Raw genomic sequence first — 17,911 nt, forward strand, 5'->3', positions numbered from 1 at the left:
AAACAACTGAAACACAACATTAAATACAAAATAAACAATCACAGTAACGTAACAGAAAACATGGCCGTGGAAATAAATCAGCTGTTTCCAAAGAAAAGCCGACAACAACATGAAATTCAACAACAACCTATCATCGCTCAAAGTATGAAACTCCGAAAAATAGTACTAGGCAAAAGCCTTAAAATTCATTCGGACACCACCAACCCAAACAGAATAAAACCACCTCAGGATTTCAACAAATAAAGTCGTATAATGTGACTACGCTACATCGTGAGACACAAACAATCGCAACAACACCAATTCAAAGAAAAGTCAAATTGGACTCCACGAACAACAAAAAAACAAAAACTTGAAAGCTATCTGAAGCTTCTAAACTCGCACTTCTAGAGATACCCTTTCAAACAAGGAAACAAAACATGTCGCGTGCCAAAAGAATCGCGATAAACCAGCTTGCAAACATTGGACAAATTTTGGGAAAATAACCCTTCGACAAGGGTCGGTTTTTCGTTATTGTCAACACAAACGATTACGTACTCGAATGCGAAAGGCAATTACGTAACACTCAGTATTATACACAACAAGCCAGAACAAACAGTAAACAAAGTAAACGAACTATCAATTAAAATGTACGAGAACCTGCACATCAACCAGGATACTTGTAAGTATCTTGATCCAATAAACATAAAATCCGTACCCCGCAGTGGTACTTATTGCCTAAAAATTCACAAACCTCCGCAAAAATCTAAAAGACACACCAGTCAAAACAAAATTTACCGAAGTAAAGAAATATAGAGCAAACAAACCGAACCACCAAACGGACTCACAACGTGACCAAAATTAATATACTTGCCTCGCTAATCGGAAAGCAAGACCACTAAAATGCATTAAAATAAATTTTCACAAACACAAACTAAGGAAAGAATATAACGACGACGGAGAAAAAAATGCATTAAAATAATTTTACAAACAAAACTAAGGAAAGAATCTACACTGCGACTGATGAGAAACCACACTCGGGTTTCGAAACGCACGCGTCAAAGGGCGACTCTATCAACTTTTGTAACAACATAGGTCCGGCTGCGTCTCGCCATAAGCTTTCCACACAAACAAAACATTACCGTACACACTAATCCAAACTTATCTACAAATATCCAAAGCGAAACAAACATTTCATTAACACAAACAATCGGATAAGAATGTAGGAACACATTTTCGAAACGAATCAAACACAAACTCGACACAAAAACATTTAGGATAGTTCGGTTGGGAGCCTGTTTCACATTTTTTACATCTCGCTATACTGTCTATGATTCTAAAAATAAAGTCATCTGCCACTTTTTCTGTATACGCGGTTTGGCAAAACTCATCTCTTCAATCGAAAGTCGGGCGATTTCATGGTTCTTTGGGGCACTTAAGTGTACGTCGAGCTTAAGGAATGTAGTTACATTCGCGATGTTTTATTCGAAAATTATTTATTCCTTCAAGGGCAAATGCACATAATTTATGCTGTTGGAAATACTGGCCGCTCATAAACAAGACAATAAACTCAATATATGTGCATCTTTACTTATATTGTCAAAGTACCACCGACTCCCACAAAAAACCAAATGGTTCAGTCCAGGTATTTGCAACTCTGCCATCCGACTGGTCAACAGGAAATCAACCATAGGTGTCTTTTGGCACGCGTATACGCCAGTCACCTAGGCGACGGTAATCTGCACCACTTATCACCATCGGGAAGGTACTCCTCCCAATATACCACTGGTGATCCCACCCTCAAGGCACTGCGTCATTCGACCAAGCATTGTTATTGTAATTTCCTGCATAAAATTAACAGCGAGGTCAACCGGTCAAACTCTCTTGGCATTTTCTCTCATGTAAACATTTAAATCGCAAACACTTGAGACATGTAAATTTTCTTTGTATTAATTTGAATATACTACATTTGAACATCTGCAAGCACTTTTTGCTTTGAAATTACAAATATTCATAAGTCACTCAATAAATCCCTGAATTACGTACTACTTTCACATATCAAAATCATTGTGGCATGTGCACTATACGATATTTTGCAATGAAGTAACTTTCTACAGAAGTCATTTGCCAAGCGTTGCGAGTAGGTTGTCAAAGCTATATATACTTACAAGTTTCTTATCAAAGGATCACTAACATCAAACAGCTGGCATTGTGATGTTAATGTATGTCAATCCCGTCATAGACTGGTCAGATTATACTGCCAGTGTCTCTCGTCTTTGCTTGAATCACGTGTGTAATTTGTCTCTGTTTTGAATATAGGCCTAGGTTAATGAAAAGTCAGTAGTTTTGACTGCTCGGTTTGGCACAAACTTGCGCACCCCCATGTACCCTCTCTGTTACCTCCTGAATAAACTGTGTAATTCTTCCAGCATATTTCTCATCTTTGATTGGATCACTTGTATGATGGGACTGTAGATTGAATATCGGCCTAGACGAGTGAAATGTCTGTGGAAAGGTTGATAAAAAAATAGAAGGCCACGAGAGAGTAGTTTTTATTTGAAGGGGAATTGAATTTTATTGGCGGTAACGTTAGAGATTTTTTTTAAAGTGTTACCTTAATGAAAAAAGTAAACTATGGAAAGCCTCTCGCTGGCGTGATTATAACTTGCTGAATTTACAATCTATTCGTGTTGGTCTACCCAGTCTCTTGTGGCAGCTTTGATTGTGTTGGAAGTAAGGTCCGTGTAATGCATATTGCTGCACCAGTGACTTATCTGTGTGACATAATGCACTATCTTTGTACATGGGTACATATTTCATGTAATTCTTTATTTGTTTACAGGTAGATTCGTTCGACTTGAGAATGAAAGAGGAACGTACAGACTTTTCTCCTTCAAAACTACTTGGACGCACGCAGAAAAAGTCTGTGAAAGTCATAATGCTCATTTGCCAAGGTTTTATGACCAGGAAGTGTTAAGGAGTGTTTCGTCATTAGCATTCAATTTTTATAGTCTAAGTCAAGGTGACAATCTGTAATTTCACTTTAACTATGATATTATTCATTATTGCCACGAACTTTATATGTTTGGCCACACTTATAAACAATAGGCGATCCAAGCTGCACTTTATATACTTATCTTACGTCCTAGGTTTGTGTTGATATTTCCCGCCGTGAATGCGTATGTTAATGTGTACAACAGATTCAGTGTCACTCTGTGATATCAGAGACTAATGTCTCTTTTACTGCTCATACTTCCGACGACTACATGGCCAAAGTTAAAACACATTTATATAACAGTATATGGTCAATGATCAAAAGAGACACTGGAGTAATTTTCTTCCCGCCCTCTTTGGGCTCGTAACATGTCACGATCAAGAGATTTGGCCACGTGAATCTTAAGTTAGTTTACTTAACCATTATAGAATTCATCAAAATCGATTCGGAAATGCATATCCCAAAGTAAAGAAAGCACAAATGATCAATAAATTGAGAGATTACATCTTCTTTTGGAACATTATACAAGTTATTCTTGTCCTCCAATTACCATATGCTAAACATTCTCCGTTTAGAGACTTCTGAGTAAAGTTAGTGAGAAAAGGCAGAGGGCTTTTAGCCATCAAATTACCTGAACCTTTAAAGCTTCATAAGCTGTATCTTATCGCTATTTTTTCAGAACCTTTGTTTCGTGGTTTCTCTACAGTTTCTGCATTGAATCCCTAAACTGTAATTTAATGCCAAGTATTAAGCATATCAACACAACATATATGAGCAAAATCTACATTGTTATTGTTGTAAATTGTATTTAAGTCCGGACAAGAATTCATTTGTAAACAATAAACAATGATCACTACACACATACAAGCTGTGTTTACAAAAAGAATACTCGAAATTTCAGCATGATAAACGGGTAAGGGTCAGACACGGTAGTTTATACACAGAGGCAGAATACTGAAAAACTTGCCACAAGTTACAGCTTATGTCCCTTTAATTATTTGGAATACACCTTGGCAGACTGTCGCGTTGCACAGGATCTTGCATAGTTCGTGAGCAGGTTGGTGGTTTATGGCCTGCCTGCAATTCAAGCGGCTACCGAAGTCAAGCAATGGGGGTGGGGGGGTGGCTGTTCTATGTCGTAGAGCACATATTCAAATTACGGGAGGCCTATTACATTGACATGAACAGAGGAAGACTCCTAGAGTATGAAAGACAGCTATAAATTATAACGTGTTAACAATCCAATATTTACTGCTCTGCATTCTGTCTGAATCACAGCCCAGCTAAGCACAGCAGCTACTGCAGTACACAGCATTCAATATGGCTTGCGATATTTAGTCTCGAAGCGTAATTACGGTAGAATGTACCTCGAGGGCAGATATTCGGTTTCTCAAACTTAGACTGCCAATAGTCCCTCGAGCATTCAGAGTTTAAAACACTAATATAACGCTTCCGCTGTAGCAAGGGCCGTATAATGTGCTAACCAAAACAACCGCAGTTATATTGGTTATGGAGTGTCACCGAGAGATTGCAATGATAAGCTTACCTGTGTCACTAAAATATGTACGCTTATTTTACGTATTAAATACAATGTAAATTTACAGAAAGGAATGACATGGTGTGATCTTTGAAGAGCTCAGATCTAGAATTAAGATGTCTCGATTGGCATGTAGTTCATATACATGTTTTTTCTACCGTTTTATTTTCGAAAACGATACCTTAGACTATTTGTGGATTGATGCCAACGATAGAGAAACAGGAGGGCACTTCAAACATTCCGATGGTTCTGAATTGTGCGTACAACTGTGGATCATTGATGAACCAAACGACTACAAAGGCGGCGAAGACTGTGCAGTATTAACATGGTAAATGTATACTCTTGCCAGCCTGTTAACCAGGGTTGTTTTTAACAATATCATTATTAAGGGCGGCCAACCTACTTAGCTACATTACACCTATATTTATCTTCGATTTATATATATTTTTGCTCAACGAAATACATCTCGGATATAGTTTACGGTTCCAAATAAGCGGCATTTTCATATTTTGCCTGAACACTGCAGGCCTACTACCGTCCCTGTATAGACAGTGACTTTACTCACGGTTTTACAAAATATTGCCCGTTCCCCCAAAAGTGTACCGTCTCCGACAAAGTCTCCTCAGAAATGTCGCCATTTAAATGTTTCACTTCTGCATATTTCGATTTCAAACAGACGCATGACAAATGTACGTCTAAATCACTTTTCTCTTCGTTTGCACGTAGCATTAGACATTTCCAATTTGGTAACACAAATAAGTACTATATTTCACTCTTGGAAACATTAAGAATAAGTGCTACAAATTCATAGAAATTTAAAAATCATGTCAGTTTCTTGAAACTTTGCATGGAAATTCTTTCATGTTTCAGAACTTAAAAAATGAAATAAAAAACAGGGGTCACCATGCTCGTTTCCATGGAAACGTTCCTCAAAAAAAGGCTCCCTAGCAATCGAAAAATCTACCTTTACTTTGAAAATGTATTCTGAAACTCACTTTTACATTCAGAAAAGTGAAAATAAAGAAATAAATCGACAGTACTCCTTCCCCAAGGCACAAAATTTGTATAATTAAGATTTGTAATCTATTCATAAATTAATAAATCATCAAAAAAGTTTAAATATGATATTTTCATAAATTCCCTGCTTTTGAAACTTTTATACTTACCTCAAAAATCATGTCAATTTGATTAAACTTGGCAAATTTATAGTAAGATTAAATATGATCACTATGACTTTTTAAAAAATGATGGTCACCATGCTAGTTTTTTCGGTAAATGAACTTTTACACCACAATAGAAGCTGCCCTTTGGCTGGCAACAGCTAGATTCAGCTGTTCCTGTTCAAAAAATATCACTAACTTAGGGGGTCCTAGACTCGGATGTCAAAGGTCATGGGTGTCATCAAAATATAACATCAAAATAAATCTTATGGACATTGTTGATTTTAAACAGGAACAGTTTTTTTTGCCATTTTGTGTACTGGTAACCTGTCAGATCAGGTTATTCTATGGACCCCCCAGGCTACTCATCATTTGCTTTGGTCATTAGGGTATAACCTAGCCTGTTTATATTCATAGGCATGGGCTATGTTGTCTGAAAAGTTTCTACATTTGATAAACTGGAATGACTTTATGGTGGGCATGGTAGATGAATTTCACAAGCATTATTCAAATTTTTAAATAAAGTTCCATTTCTGCATAAGTTCTGGTTTTTCTTTCAGTGTTTTTATTCTGTGCAACAACTGCAGTTTCTGATTCAAATCCTTGAAGATTAATGAAATACTGTGTCTTTAACTTATCAATACACTCTATATTTAGACAGTCATCAACATCATCAGCAGCATTATTATTGTTGTTGTTGACAACTGAATTCAAGTCCAATCTAGAATTCAGTTCAACAATGCAATAAGAATTATATATGTACAGGCTGTATTGACAAACAGAATACAAGGTATTTTAGCACGCTAAACAGCGTAGGACAAAACACTGGAACAGTGTAATGTCCCTTGAAAACTTTGTTTGTTTTGATGTGAAAAAGTGAACTGCATTGACAGGATCTGCATATGGTATTATGATATAGAAATAAAAGACAAAGGACAATAAAATGTAGTAAACCCAACATAAATTGAGTGTTTCATGAACAACTCACATTTATTTAATACATACACTTGTATAGACTTACATTCAAAAAGATTATCTTCTGTATTGCACATGTATATGACAATGATGATCAACACTGATCCTTGAATATCTACTTTAACTATATCCAATGCAGTATGTATGGCCAAAATACAAGACTCTAAATTATTAATAGTAATATTTCACACAAAGAAAAACTTGGCATAATCTTTACACAGGTAAGTACAATGCATTCATTATTTACTGTGGTCAGCTTTCCATTTTTGTACCTAATGTTTCCGGTATGACTAAAATTCATTAAAGCTACATTAGCCTCTACTTTGGCTATTTTCATAGTATTTTTGTTATGTGTATCAAATGTAATATTTGGTACAAATTCCTGAACCATAATGAAATACCCTGTTTGTAATTTATCACAGCTCATACATGTAAAGTCATTCAGAAATTATTATTCATTGTAAACCACACATTTCAAACATTGTCATTGACAGACGAGTTGAAAAACTCAAAGACACTGTTCATTATACGGGATGATTTTGTTACTCTTACAGAACCATTGGAAGTTTCTTCAGTAAACAACTGTCTTAAGCTATCTAATCCACCTCTCTGGTATGTTGTGTAAAGATGGCTGTAATTAAGACCAGATCCTGCCACTCTTTTTGCCATCGACTCACTTAAAACTTTATTATTTACAAGAGTGATCAGAGTTTTGTAATTAGTTGATTGTTGGTTTTTGAAAGTGAGATATTGGATCATCGAGTGTGATGTAAAACTCTTTCCAATCATCATTGACAATGAAACCTGACATACTTTCAATAATTTCTGTAACATGAAAACATCAGCTACAGCATTGTGTGCTTCATAATCCTGCCCTACATAGTCATTTACAAGACTTTCTTGGGAATATGATGCTCTGTCAGGGTATAATGATTTGGATACTGGTAATGAATCAACGAATCCACAAACATTTGCTACAAACTGATCTGTCAAGGAGCATTCATTCATAGCTTGCAACAAATATCTACAATCAAACGATCGAGCATTGTGTGCAACTAAAATTGGATTCTCAAATTTACAGATGAACTCTATAAAACTTTCCAAGCATGTTTGCTTAGGAACTGTAGGAACTGGTTTTCCTTCATAGCACAATTTACCACTTTTTACAGTAAGGCGAGTTTTTTCACTTGCAATACGACAAATTGGCTGTTTTGGCAAAATGTACTGGCTGAACTGGTCATCTCCTGACACAGCTGCAATCTGGGTGATTTCTGCAGTTGAATCTGAAATAGAATAAATATGTAAACATGAGAAATTAACCTAATTTTTTCATTTATGACAGATAGTAAGAGGTTTTGGCTAAAATCATATCTCAATTTATCCAAAACTGTGCTAACACTTGATTTCTGTAGCATCATGACAGATTACACATGTAAATCATATGGGGGAATGCTAAACACTTGGCTTTTCAGGATACTCTATGGTGTCAATCAGAAAACTACAGAACACAAATGCCCAAAATGTATGATCAAAACGTGCTGTCATTACAGATTTCTCATACCACTGATCCCTTTTACTGCAAGTGCAAAATTGGACTGGATACCTAACTTGATAAGTCCCTACCAATATTCCAGGCAATGTTCCTATCTTCCTACAAAAAGATAAACTTTGATCAGTGTTTACATCAACCAGCCCCTGCTGTGCTTTGTTTACATCCAGTCTCCCTACAGCGTTTCCACTACACAGAGAAAGGACAAAGTGGGAGATTGAAGGAAGATAACAAAGGCACTGATCAAAGTTCCTCAGTATGTTCCTTGGATTAGGAAGATAAGAATATTGGTAGGGAAACTGACAAGGATTTACTAATATAGGTATCTGGTTCAATATTAGGGTTGCAATAAAACTCAAAGTGAAAGAACTGGGGTGCTGATACAATATGAACTCACTTTGCACCAACAGTCACAAGTGATACATGTATGTGTATTCTGCTGTACCTTCACTTGCTTTGCTTGTGAAGTGCGGGTGCAGATTGCATGCTGAGGTTGTGGACTTATGTCATATTACACATGGTACTCACATGCTGATGTAGTTTCTATATCAAAGACGACAGGAGTATATGATCCTTCAGACAGTGATACAGAATCAGGTGGTAAGACAGGCTCCGGAATCTCATTCCTGCATTGCTCTGATGACATGGACAACCCAACACCCTTTTCATACGTACTCCCTTCTCGTACTTCAGTGGCTGCCGTCTTCTGGGCTCTTTTCTCTTTTCGCTTAAGTAGATAAGAAACACAATTGAACATGCAGTGGTAAGAACTGAGATACTTATCAACATTAGTGGATCAAACACTGGATCAATTTCCAATAAATATAATATTATGTATGTGTAAGAGTGTGTGTGTATCTATTTTCAATGAATGTATGTATGCATGTATGTACCGGTATGTATGTATGTATGTGTGAATTTTTGTGTGTTTAGGCCTGCCTATATTTATGAGCATTGATGAATCATGTCAGATCCATAGGTTCATGTCAAAATAAATCACTTCATTCAATATATCTTTACACATTTTATGGTCTGTGCTAGTGACATCCTTCTTGTTTTATTTTGTAACTTTCATTGTCAACATACCTGGAGTCTCTCTAACTTTCCTTTCTTAGTCTTAGCTCTGTCATTCACTTTTTGAGTTTTCCTATCCAATTTGGCACCATAAATTTGGCATGTTCTACTAGGTGATAGTAAATTTTCTTTGTGAACCTGCAATCAAGAAGAAACAATGAGTTATGAAAACGAGATGCAGTTGATTCAAGGGAAACATTGTCTCTATTGCATCTTTCTATCTCAATGATGTAGCTTCCGGGTGTGTACTTTGATTTTGCTAACTTGTGTTTTCACTCTATACTTTTATTGTACCAACCTGACTAACGTAAGTGTGCCCTAAATTCTTCTGTGCAACTGCTGCTGCCACTCGGAAATTAAAGCTGTTTGATCCACTGTAGTGTTTTGCCTTTGGAGCTTTTGAAGCAATAACCATATTTAAACTTTCATTCCCTTGTGATGAACCAATTCTGACAAGATCACTAGAGTTCACAATGTACACATTCAAGACTCTGTCTAAGTCCTTCCGAAGATCTTCACCACACAAGTCTTTACCATATGGGAGGCTTCTATGCTTATACTGAGCTGGATCCTTCATGAATTGGCACCACCTTGAATCACAGTAGACATGGTCACCAAATGCATGGGGAACAATTGCTTTGAGGTTCTTTTCCAGATCACTCGCACTACTACTGTTTTGACTCAAGGCATAACTGAAACACTTCTGTAGATAGCATAATATGCTGTCAACAAAAGTTATATTATAACTTTTGTTGACAGCTGACCATAGGATTTTTCTGCTTTTAATTTATAAAGCTTGTCTGCAAAACCTTTCTTTAAATGGTTATTGTCTTTGTGTTTTACTATATCTTCTCTAACTTCAGTGTGTAGTTTAGCTATTGTAGTACTATCATCACCCATAGTCACGCTATCAATTTTAACCATCTCCTCTACTTCTTTTACTGTTTCTACAGCTATACTTGCTTCCATTGCCCTGGCACTACCTGCCCAGTTTCTATGACATTGATGTTTCCTGACTTTCTTTCCTGCCTTCCTAGCACAGTCACACACTCTGCATTGCTTACACCTTGTGCTATATGCCAAGACCTTTCCTGTCTGTCTACCTATCAGTGTACCATGCCCTATGTACAAATACAAAAGCTCACTGTATTAATGAAAAAAAAATTAAACTAGATCACTTACAGTTTTCAAACCATTCATTAGTAATACTTCAGAGCTTTTTCACTGAATGTCATGACTAGTCACAATGGAAATAGCCAGGCTAACCTGTAGTTTGCTAAGTCTGGCAAAGCCTTTCTGCTTTTTAGAACTGAGTTTTGATGAAATGTCTCATTAGAATTTAACCAACATATGTAATATGTAATATACTGATGAAATCAAAATATGGCACTAGTAATAACACTTAAAAGTACCCAAGATATTCACCTGGCAAACTCTTATATTCTCTCCCACTGCCCCTCTTTTGCCATCCTCCATCATACGACACATCAATCCTAAAAAGAAACATAATATTACATCAACAAAATATATACTTTTCTTTAAAAAATGATAAGTATATTAACATACTGTCAATGACAAAATGTATGCTGTTATTTGTTGAATTACAATGTTACAAAGAGGGTATGCTTTCTGAAAGAGATAAATTTTAACGAGTTGTGTACCAAATGGTGGCTAAAAACTGGTTCAACTGAAAAATAATTGTGAAAAACTTCCGTATGCACATATCAGAACTCTCACATGATTAGTTTATTGTTAAATGTTACTAGTCAGGGCACCCAGTTATTTTACTGGTTACTTTTAGAAATACCAACACCATTCATACACATTTGATTAAAAATATTCACCTGGGCATATTACCAAACTTGAATTGGGAAAAGTTACAAACAATACTCAAATATCGCCTGGGCTACTGCTATATGTCACCAACTAAACCAAATCTTGTATAAATCCAACCTCTTCTGGGTAATAATTGTGGATTATTGATGAAATATAAAACAATGACTTGGATATCAAACATTCCTACCTTGGTTTCTTTGATGCACACATCTCATCTGATATAGCTTGTTTACATGACTGGTTTGCAATTTTCAAAATTGATTCTCCAACTTCTCTCTCTTTGCGTTTTAATGTCTTATGATGTATGGTTGGTACAGAAATTGATGACAGCATCTGATTGAGATGACGTTCTCCAATCCCTGCGGTGATCATACCTATAAAAATGAGTGAAAAAAGGACACAAATTTTACTAGCAAAATTTCATGAAGGGCCCCTTTGGTATATGTATCTCAATGTTCAAGTTCAATTTGAAAATCTATCTTAAAATTTTAAAATAAACAGTAAGTATATGTTAGGTTATTGTGCATACACAAAATATATTTTAGCAGCAATAACTACGAAACGGGAGATGAAAAAGAAATGGAGAAGTGGAAATATTGTAGTCAGGTTTTAGGTTTTAGATATCAACATGTCATTTATTAGTAGCTGCATTTTCTGAGCCCACAGCGACTGTTTTGACCGTGGCTTTCCTATCTAATACGCGTATACGGAAGTAATGAGCGCCATGCCACGGTCATAACAACCCCAACGGGAGAATAATTATTGCAGCTACATTGTATGAACCTCAGCTTGTTCACTAAGAATAACAAATTTTCAGAAACTGTAAGTGGTGACAGATCTAATAGGACACTGGTGAAATGATCAACCGACAGAGAAATCCAAATGTGACGACTATGTTTACTTTTTGTGTAGTGGTCTCGCGCGTGGTACTGGGCTGTTATCACACTGAACACAAATGAAATATGTAAAAACGTATGTTACGTTTCACCGTACGTAATCTCAATATGACCAAAATAGGCACGTACCTGTGGCAATTTTGGCGTTGACGTCAAAAGCCTGCACACCACGGCTCAGCTCAACTTTCCGATGGGTTTTACTCGTATATACATTATTTATAGAACCGCATTGGTCACAGGGTATATGGAGTACGCTGCCACCGCCGTACTTGGTTTCAGATTGACACTGTGTCAGACGCTGGTGTTCATGGCAAACATTGCAAGCATCTAATCCTCTTGCAAGCACTCCCAAATTCACCAGTCTATCGCCTTCATACCACGGTATTTGCTGATTAGTTGGAGGAATCAAGGGTTCGCATTGAGTATCGTCGGCGTCGCGTGGCAAGGACCAAATGGGTGCACGAGCATCTGATGTCGATGTTCCCACATTTCTCGCTGGTGAATGTGAATCAACTGAGTTCTTCTCAAACCGCTCAATGGTCGCCTTGGAAACATTTTTGCGTCGTTTCAACTCTGTTTTCGAGCAAAATTTTCCACCCCAACAAGATCTGTTCATGTTGGCTGTAGCTAGCTGCACTTCGGTGAAACTTTTATTATGGCCGACTGGCAAACACCACAATTTTACGTAGAGCTAAGGGGTCAAATGCGCGGAAATGCGTGCGCGTTGGAATTCGGCGTACTTATCCTTAAGGCTATTGTAGGGGCTATTTTAAAACACTATAAACCGTGTAGTACCTTGTTTTCAGAGTTTGTCATCTTTTTGTTGCAGTAGATGGTAAAATGCAGTGCAGGGGGAAAACCGGATATTCGGTTGCCCTGGCGACAATTTCAGGGTTAAAAATATGAGGAAGTTTGTGGCAAAGATATTTATTGAACGAAAAGTCATACAACAACCGAATTTTTTCTGTGGCATTCAGATGTATATGTATTACAATATTAACCTAAATCTATGACTGTATAAGATGTCAATATAAATTAAATCAAAGTCATCTCGGTAAGATTGAAAAATTAATAAATTTCACAACTTTCCGTCAAGTTTCTACTATGACATGATTGGATGACCTTGTTTTTTGAAGTTTATTTTGTAAAGTATTTAATTTCACATATGTTGGCTGATTTTCATTGCATTTCAACCATTCTTTCAAGAGTTATTACTGCCACAAGAAACGAATACAGTACAAAACACAATTGTTAGGAGTATTGGATTGAAATGTTTACAACATAAAGGTGATACTCATACTTCATGCAAAGTTTACGACCTCAAAATAGGGTATTGGACAAGTTTAAATTGTCAGTTAGAATTGGAAATTTTATAAGTGCGCGAAGCGCACGAAATGAAATTGTAATTTTATGAATAAACTGAAGTAAGGTATAATTATGTATTCTCCATGACTTCGCTTTAGCGCCCTCTATTGACCAAGCCCTTCAAAGTCAGAAATTTACCCATGATCCTCCTCTCCAATATTGGCGGAGAGGATGTCAAGGGAGACAAAATTTGCACACCACACCATCATAAACATTTCAACAATTTATTTCTAACGATATGAAAACAGCTAGATAAACAGTCAAATCTATGGTAACACCAACTGTCCAAATATCAACACAATATTATCACTTGCAATCTGTGTCCTATCCCTATGCAGCTTGTTCACTTATCCATGCATGATCAGACACTGCAAGAGAAAGAGAAGAGTTATATAAGTCATATATAGGGATGGGAGGGAGGGAGCCATAATTATACCTTACTTCAGTTTATTCATAAAATTACAATTTCATTTCGTGCGCTTCGCGCACTTATAAAATTTCCAATTTTATCTCATAAACCTCCGTAAGGTATAATTATGTATGTTTAAAGTGTAAAGGTCTGTCATCATTGACCAATTCCTCTATATTTGTGATGACAGAACTTGCTCTTGAAATTTGCTACTTGCATTCTCTACTCTTCTGTAGTAAAACTTGTGAAATGTTGACGATTTTGACCAATTTGCGATTTTCATGATCTCTCCTGAGGAGAGTCCTTGTGTTTTGGCCTTTGAGGTACTTGCTGACCGAACTGAGTGTCCTTTGAATTTTTGTATATCAATTCCAGATGCCTTCATCAGCTTCTGGAGCCAATGTGCAATTGTGCACGTTACAACTGGTTTGTGTGGCTTAATAAAGCTGAGAAACAATTGCTCCTTCTGAGCTTGTGTTTCTCTCCAATGCCCTGTACGAGCCAAATATTCTTTTAGGCATTTTATGACATCTAACTGTTCATCATGTTCAAAAGTATACAACACTATTTCAGCTGGTGGCTGACCTTGCCTTCGAGTTTTTGTCAGACCAGGTAGCTTAAACTGAATCTTGTCACCAGTATCAACCATGTATTTCAAGTTGATTTTATGTAGCTCAGATGACCTACTTGCGTTTGTCAAAGCTATTAGCATTACCAGTTTAAGTGTTAGTTCTTTATTTGAGAGATCTTTATTCTGTTTCTGTGCTTTGATATATCTCAACACAGTATCAACTTCCCATGTATTCTCATATTTTGGTTTTGGGGGCCGAGAATTGAAAATTCCTGACATTAGACTTTTGACTGGGTGAATTGCAGATATAGCAGAGCGGTAGCCATTTATGGTACTATACTCAAGCCCTTGATAATACAAAGAACTCAGGAATTCTATTACATTTGCCACAGTGGATTGAAACGGATTAATTTCCCGTTTAGAACACCAGCAATCCTACTTTTTCCAGGCGCAGTTGTAAGCAGTTTTGGTACCAGATCGCCATGATTGCAATAGCAGTTCTGCAGCTTTGTTTGAAATGCCTGCTGTAATGGCCCTTTCCCTGAAACTTTCCATGCCGCTAAATGCAGGTGTCCCTGCTCCATCAATGGGTGTTTCTCGCCTGTGGGTGAGATCAGGAGGTTGTCCATTGAGGGAAGTAATATTGGATTGTCTGTGCACATTAGCAGGAGTGTAGGGTACCAAGTCTGAGATTGCCAAGTTGGTGTGATCAGAATCATTTCTGTTTGTTCTTTCTGGATTTTTAGCAAACATCTGTCTATCAGGCAGAATGGTGGAAATGCATACGCTTTTATTGTTTTCCAACTCATTTGAAATGCGTCTGTTTTGACTGCATAGGGGTCTGGTTTCCAACTCACATATTTCGGAGTTTGGGCATTGAGTCTGTCTGCAAAAAGGTCTATTTCGATTGGACCCCACACTTGAACTAATTGTGCAAACACTGCTGGATTCAGTCTCCAATTGCTGGAATCTGTGATGTGTCTGGATTGCCAATCTGCTTGCACATTCATTACTCCAGGGATGTGTTCTGCTGTGAGGATAATTTGTTTGTGGAGGCAGTAGCTCCATAAACTTTTTGTTACTTTTAAAAGGTTCTGAGATCGGGTACCCCCCAGTTTGTTTATCTGGGCTACCACTGTCATTATTATTATTATTATTAATCTTTATTTAAACTCGATAACTCCATAGGTGAAACACCTCTTTTCGTGGAGGTCGAATAGACAAAATAAAAGTCATAAAACACTTTACAGCACAAACATGAAAACACAAAAACACACAAGAACAAATAGATATAAAAAACTACGAAAGGGCATCAGACAAGTAAGTATTATACAAAAAGTTGTTACAAGATTTCTTAAAACTAGCCAGTGACTCAGAGTCCCTTATTGATTTGGGGAGATTGTTATATTCATCCACACCCGCAACTGGCAAGGTGTTCTGATAGAGAAGTGTACGTGCCTTGGGAACTTTAAGGAGATTCTGATTGGAAGAACGAAGTGATCTAGAAGGGATGTGATTATTGAACAAACTGGTTATGTAGTCGGGGGTTAGATTGTGAGTTGCTCTGTAAATTTGGGCCATACGGTTACAACGGAGTTTCAAGTTAATAGGCAGCCAATGAAGCTGAGTATACATTTGAAAAGTGGAAAGAGGCGGAACAATGTCAAGAATAAGTCTCATTGCACGTCTCTGTAGACGCTCCCATGCATAGATATAGATCATGTTGTCTGATCTTATGTGTACATGAATATCTGACCTGTCTTTGGTTAAAGCTTTCACAGCAAAGTTGGCTCCCACTAATTCTAGCACATTGATATGCATTTTCGATTCTTCCTTGCTCCACACACCGTTTAGTTTTGTATTGCCCCACACTGCCCCCCAGCCCTGTTTGGATGCATCTGTGTCTATGATCATATCTGGGCCTGGAGTGATTATTGCCCGGCCATTCCATTCTTTGAGGTGGTGGATCCACCAATTTAGTTCTATTTTGCACTGATCTGTCAGTGTGACAGTGGTCTCGTAAGTCTTTCCCTCTATCAGTGCTTTTCCTTTTGTCATTTGAAGATGGCGATAATGAAGGGGGGCAGGAAGAACTGCGAGCAGAGTTGATGTTAATTTGCCTATCAAGCTGGCTAGTTCCCGAACAGTTGTTGTCTGTAACTTTACCATTCTCTGACATTGTGTGTGTATGTCCTGTAGTTTGGCTTGTGGAAGGGATAATTCCATTGTGACTGAATTGACTATGTATCCAAGGAATTCGATTATCTGGGTCGGATCTAGTACTGACTTCTTCCAGTTGATCACAAAGCCAAGATTGTGTAGAAGCCATATCAAAGTATTCCGGTCCCGAATTAGGTTCTGTTTGGATTGATTCAGAATGATTATGTCGTCCAAATATATAATTATCCTTAACCCAATTCGTCGGAGGAATGCTACAACTGGCTTCAGTAGTTTTGTGAATGTTCTGGGTGCTGATCCCAGGCCAAATGGGAGGCATTTGAACTGGTATAGTCTCCCATTCCACTTGAATCGGAGAAATTTTATGTGTTCCCTGTGTATCGGGACACAAAAGTAGGCGTCCTTCAGATCTATCTTGCACATGTAATCGTTTCTTTGTATTAGATTTTTCAACATGGAAATCCCTTCCATCTTGAAATGTTGGTATGTCACAAACTGATTCAGCGCCCTCAGATTGAAAATAGGCCTTACACCCCCGTCTTTCTTTGGTCGTATGAAAAGGTTGCTCAAGAACTGACCCTTCACTTCTGACACTCTCTCTATTGCATTCTTTTGCATCATTTCTTGTATCTCCTGATCTAATGCCTGTGTTTCCTTGAGTGATAGCCTTATTACATTTGGCTCTTTCTCTTGAAAGGGACTGGCATAAAAATCTATTTTGTGCCCTTGTATTGTCTCTAAAATCCACTGATCCTTGGTCAACTTCAACCAATTTTCTTGAAAAAATCTCAGCCTCCCTGCCATTGGGAGCCCCATTTGAACAATTTTGCTTAATTGGAGATGTTGAGTTGCCAAGTGAAGATTCACTTCTGTTTCTGCTACAAAATCTAACTGTTTTGTGAGGTTTCCTATGTAAGACAAGTTTAATATGACTGTACCTGGTTTTGTTGCCTGTTGGCTTGTACTGTCCTCGCCAGCCTCTTTTGTTGGTTTTGAATTTGATGTATCTGCCCCCATCACGTCCCCTCTGGATATGGATGAGGGCCCACCTCGAAAGGGCTGGAACTGATCTCGTGGTCGGCTCTGATATTCAAAGCGAGGTCGCTTGAATTGTTGGCTACCTAGAGTTTCTCCTATTTCCTGGGCCTTTCTCTTCACCTTTACATGTCTTTCAAGTTTCTTATAGAATGTATCTCCAAACAGAGATTTATTTGTGTGTTGCAACGCTGGGGCATATTTGTTTAACAGTTTCTTTGCTTTCTTCTGGCTACGAGCAATTTTAGCAACTATACCTAATCTACGCTGGTATATTATAGCCACATTAGCCTGGCCAAGCATCAGTATCGACTGCTCAACCAACGATAACATTGTCTGCAGGTCAGTTTCCTCA

The 17,911-nt window shown here is 37.5% G+C and overlaps 1 protein-coding gene and 1 long non-coding RNA gene across 2 annotated transcripts; both read right to left on the bottom strand.

Annotated features, from left to right (window-relative positions):
* Positions 1-7,068: 7,068 nt before the first annotated feature.
* On the bottom strand, positions 7,069-10,235 carry LOC139125955 (uncharacterized). Its single transcript, XM_070692030.1, has 5 exons — positions 10,110-10,235; positions 9,565-9,969; positions 9,279-9,404; positions 8,721-8,919; positions 7,069-7,926 (listed from the first exon to the last, which is right to left on the bottom strand). Exons 1-5 carry the CDS (start codon positions 10,233-10,235, stop codon positions 7,118-7,120), a joined length of 1,665 nt encoding a protein of 554 aa, XP_070548131.1. The 3' UTR covers positions 7,069-7,117.
* Positions 10,236-10,690: 455 nt separating this feature from the next.
* Positions 10,691-12,287, bottom strand: LOC139125871 (uncharacterized). Its single transcript, XR_011550391.1, has 3 exons — positions 12,128-12,287; positions 11,290-11,476; positions 10,691-10,759 (listed from the first exon to the last, which is right to left on the bottom strand). It is a non-coding gene; the product is annotated as an uncharacterized lncRNA (long non-coding RNA).
* Positions 12,288-17,911: the final 5,624 nt, after the last annotated feature.

The sequence above is a fragment of the Ptychodera flava genome (genome assembly GCF_041260155.1).
Source record: "Ptychodera flava strain L36383 chromosome 3 unlocalized genomic scaffold, AS_Pfla_20210202 Scaffold_26__1_contigs__length_13983176_pilon, whole genome shotgun sequence".
Taxonomy (NCBI): Eukaryota; Metazoa; Hemichordata; class Enteropneusta; family Ptychoderidae; genus Ptychodera; species Ptychodera flava.

Bases quoted from the DNA above. Each gene is read 5' to 3' on its own strand.
- LOC139125955 (XM_070692030.1), bottom strand. From the start codon at position 10,235: ATGGAAGCAAGTATAGCTGTAGAAACAGTAAAAGAAGTAGAGGAGATG. The intron at 8,920-9,278 runs GTATGTTGACAA...TATCTACTTAAG, and splicing joins GAAAGTTAGAGAGACTCCAG to CGAAAAGAGAAAAGAGCCCA. The intron at 7,927-8,720 runs GTGAGTACCATG...ATTCTATTTCAG, and splicing joins TATAGAAACTACATCAGCAT to ATTCAACTGCAGAAATCACC.